General features: G+C 35.3%; 1 protein-coding gene across 1 annotated transcript; it reads left to right on the top strand.

The window, feature by feature from the left end:
• The first annotated feature begins 1513 nt into the window (after window positions 1-1513).
• LOC110651717 (protein DOG1-like 4) lies at window positions 1514-2218 on the top strand. Its single transcript, XM_021807112.2, has one exon. It carries the CDS (start codon window positions 1514-1516, stop codon window positions 2216-2218), a length of 705 nt encoding a protein of 234 aa, XP_021662804.2.
• The last annotated feature ends 546 nt before the right edge of the window (window positions 2219-2764 follow it).

Below are 2764 nucleotides of genomic sequence, written 5' to 3'. Positions count from 1 at the left end.
ACATAACCCAGAAAATTTCCATATTGAACGTCACATTTTGGATTTTAAAGCTTTTATGTATGCTTGAATTGTCGATTGAAAAAAAAATGGCTATTGTTATTTTTAGGGGCTTTTTGTGAGTTAGGATTTATGTTCATTAGTCTTCATAACCATAACCATTTTTAGCAATACATAAATTAATAATTACTCAAATGATAAATTCGCCGATTGAAGTAACTACAAGCAATGAGAAATGATCAAACTCAAATCAATAAAATCAAAAGCTTAAAGCAAGTTGTTTGCTTATAGCCATTGAAACATGTTAGCAAAAGAAGGAAGTTGCATGGAATTGTATATTACCTCAGAGGAGGGTTAAGTTGAGAGAGACAGTGAAGGAAGAGGAAGATATCTAGGTTCCATGTTGAATTCAACATAGTTTATTTTACTGGCACATTCTCCAACATAAGAAACATAAAACACCAGGTGGTGGGGTGCATGAGTGACTCATCAACATGGTCAAAGCCAAACCAAAATCCATCAGGCTCATGTCGCTCTCCGAGAGAGGCTCTCCCTATTTGCAAAGCATCACTCGTCCCTTGACACTCACCACTGACTCATTGCTGCATGTAAGCCAAGCACAAGCATACCTTTTCTTATATATAAAAACATATAACTCTATTCATCTCTCTCTATCTCCCACCTAGTCCTAGTTAGCTAGTTATCCCTCTTTTTTCTCCATCTTTTTACTTAAACAAAAGGGGAAAGATATGAAAACTAAAGTTAAAGAAAGGTTCTCTGAGTTTTTTGAGGATGAGTATCTGCAACACATGCAAAGGGCATCTGAAGATTATTGAGCTAAAACTGGGTGTGAGTGTGAGCAAGAGCTACAAGCTTTAGTGTCCAAAGTCACAACATTACAAAGACTACTACACTATAAAATGGGCCTTAGCCCATGAAGATTGTGCTTACTTTCTTTTATCCAATTTCGATTTCCCCTTTAGAGAATGCGTATTCTTGGGTTACTGGGTGGAAACCTTCAGCAATGTTTAAACTGGTTAACTCAATAAGGACAAATGGTGTTCCCAGTTCGAGTCCAGTTGAATTGACACAAGAACATATGAGAAAGATTGAAGCTTTGAGGGTGAAAATAAGGTAAGAAGAGGAGAAGGTAGAGAGGGAAATGGAGAGGCAACAAGTGGCTGTGGTAGACAGGAACATGGCGAAATTGGTAAGGTTGGTGGTTCGAGTGAAGAATGGGGAGCAAGTGAAGCCTCATCAACATGATCAAAGCCAAACCTAAATCCATCAGACTCATGTCCCTCTCCGAGAGAGGCTCTCCCTATTTGCAAAGCGTCACTTGTCCCTTGACACCCACCACTGACTCATTGCTGCAGGTAAGCCAAGCACAACCACACCTTTTCTTATATATAAAAACATATCGCTCTATTCATCTCTCTCTATCTCCCACTAGTCCTAACCAGCTAGCTATCCCTCTTCTTTCTCCATCTCTTTTCTCAAACGAAGGGAGAAAGATATGAAAACTAAAGTTGAAGAGAGGTTCTTTGAGTTTTTTGAGAAGTGGATGTGTCAACTCGATGAGTATCTACAACACCTGCGAAGGGCGTCTGAGGATTATCGAGCTAAAACTGGGTGTGAGCGTGAGCAAGAGCTACAAGCTTCTGTGCCCAAAGTCACACAACATCACAAAGACTACTACACAATAAAATGGGCCTTAGCCCATGAAGATGTGCTTGCTTTCTTTTGTCCAATTTGGATTTCCCCTTTAGAGAATGTGTATTCTTGGGTTACTGGGTGGAAACCTTCAGCAGTGCTTAAACTGGGTAGCTCAATAAGGACAAATGGTGTTCCCAGTTTGAGTCTGGTTGAATTGACACAAGAACATATGAGAAAGATTGAGACTTTGAGGGTGAAAATAAGGTTAGAAGAGGAGAAGTTGGAGAGGGAAATGGAGAGGCAACAAGTGGTTGTAGTAGATAGGAAGATGGCGGAGTTGGTAAGGTTGGTGGTTAGAGTGAAGAATGGGGAGGAAGTGAGGCAGGTGGAGAGACTGGTGCAGGTGGCACTGAAAGGAGTAATGGCAGGACTAGAGAAGGTGATGAAAGCCGTAGACTGTGTAAAGCTTAGGACTTTGAAAGGAGTTTTGGATGTTTTGAGCCTACTACAATGCGTGGAGTTCTTGGCTGGGTTTGGCATACTTCAAATTCTGTTAAGACAATGAGGAAAGAAAAAGGTTTGCACCATTAATTAGAAACTTCCGGTTGTAGGGTTTTAGGAGTTTTGATTTTCACTTTTAGACTTGTTTTCTTTTGTCTTGATTTGGTTTTATCTTAATTAATATGCATGTACTATTCAGTGGTTTTAATTTAACATTTTTCTTATCCTTATTATAAAAACTCATAATTTAATTTTTTTTATATAATGTTTTATTAATTTTATATTATATAATATTATCATTATATTACAAATATTATATTTAATTGTTTATATTAAAATATTAATTTTAATGTCATTTTAATTAATTATATAAATAAAAATATTTATTAATTTAAAATTATTTTTTATTTGATCGTATTTTAAAAAAATTTTGTGTTATAATATTAATATAATAAAAAAATAATAATAAGTTTTTAAAATATAAATAGGTGAAAATATTTAAAAATTAAAATAAATTAATAATAAATATAAATTAGTCCATGAATTTAATTCATTTAAATTCTATTATTTTGTTTTTTTAAGAAAAGTTTGATTTGCATATATTTTACTT

Source organism: Hevea brasiliensis, chromosome 11 (genome assembly GCF_030052815.1).
Source record: "Hevea brasiliensis isolate MT/VB/25A 57/8 chromosome 11, ASM3005281v1, whole genome shotgun sequence".
Taxonomy (NCBI): Eukaryota; Viridiplantae; Streptophyta; class Magnoliopsida; order Malpighiales; family Euphorbiaceae; genus Hevea; species Hevea brasiliensis.
This window is presented reverse-complemented; position numbering and strand designations above follow the sequence as displayed.

Coding starts and splice junctions, on each gene's coding strand:
- LOC110651717 (XM_021807112.2), top strand. CDS start 1,514: ATGAAAACTAAAGTTGAAGAGAGGTTCTTTGAGTTTTTTGAGAAGTGG.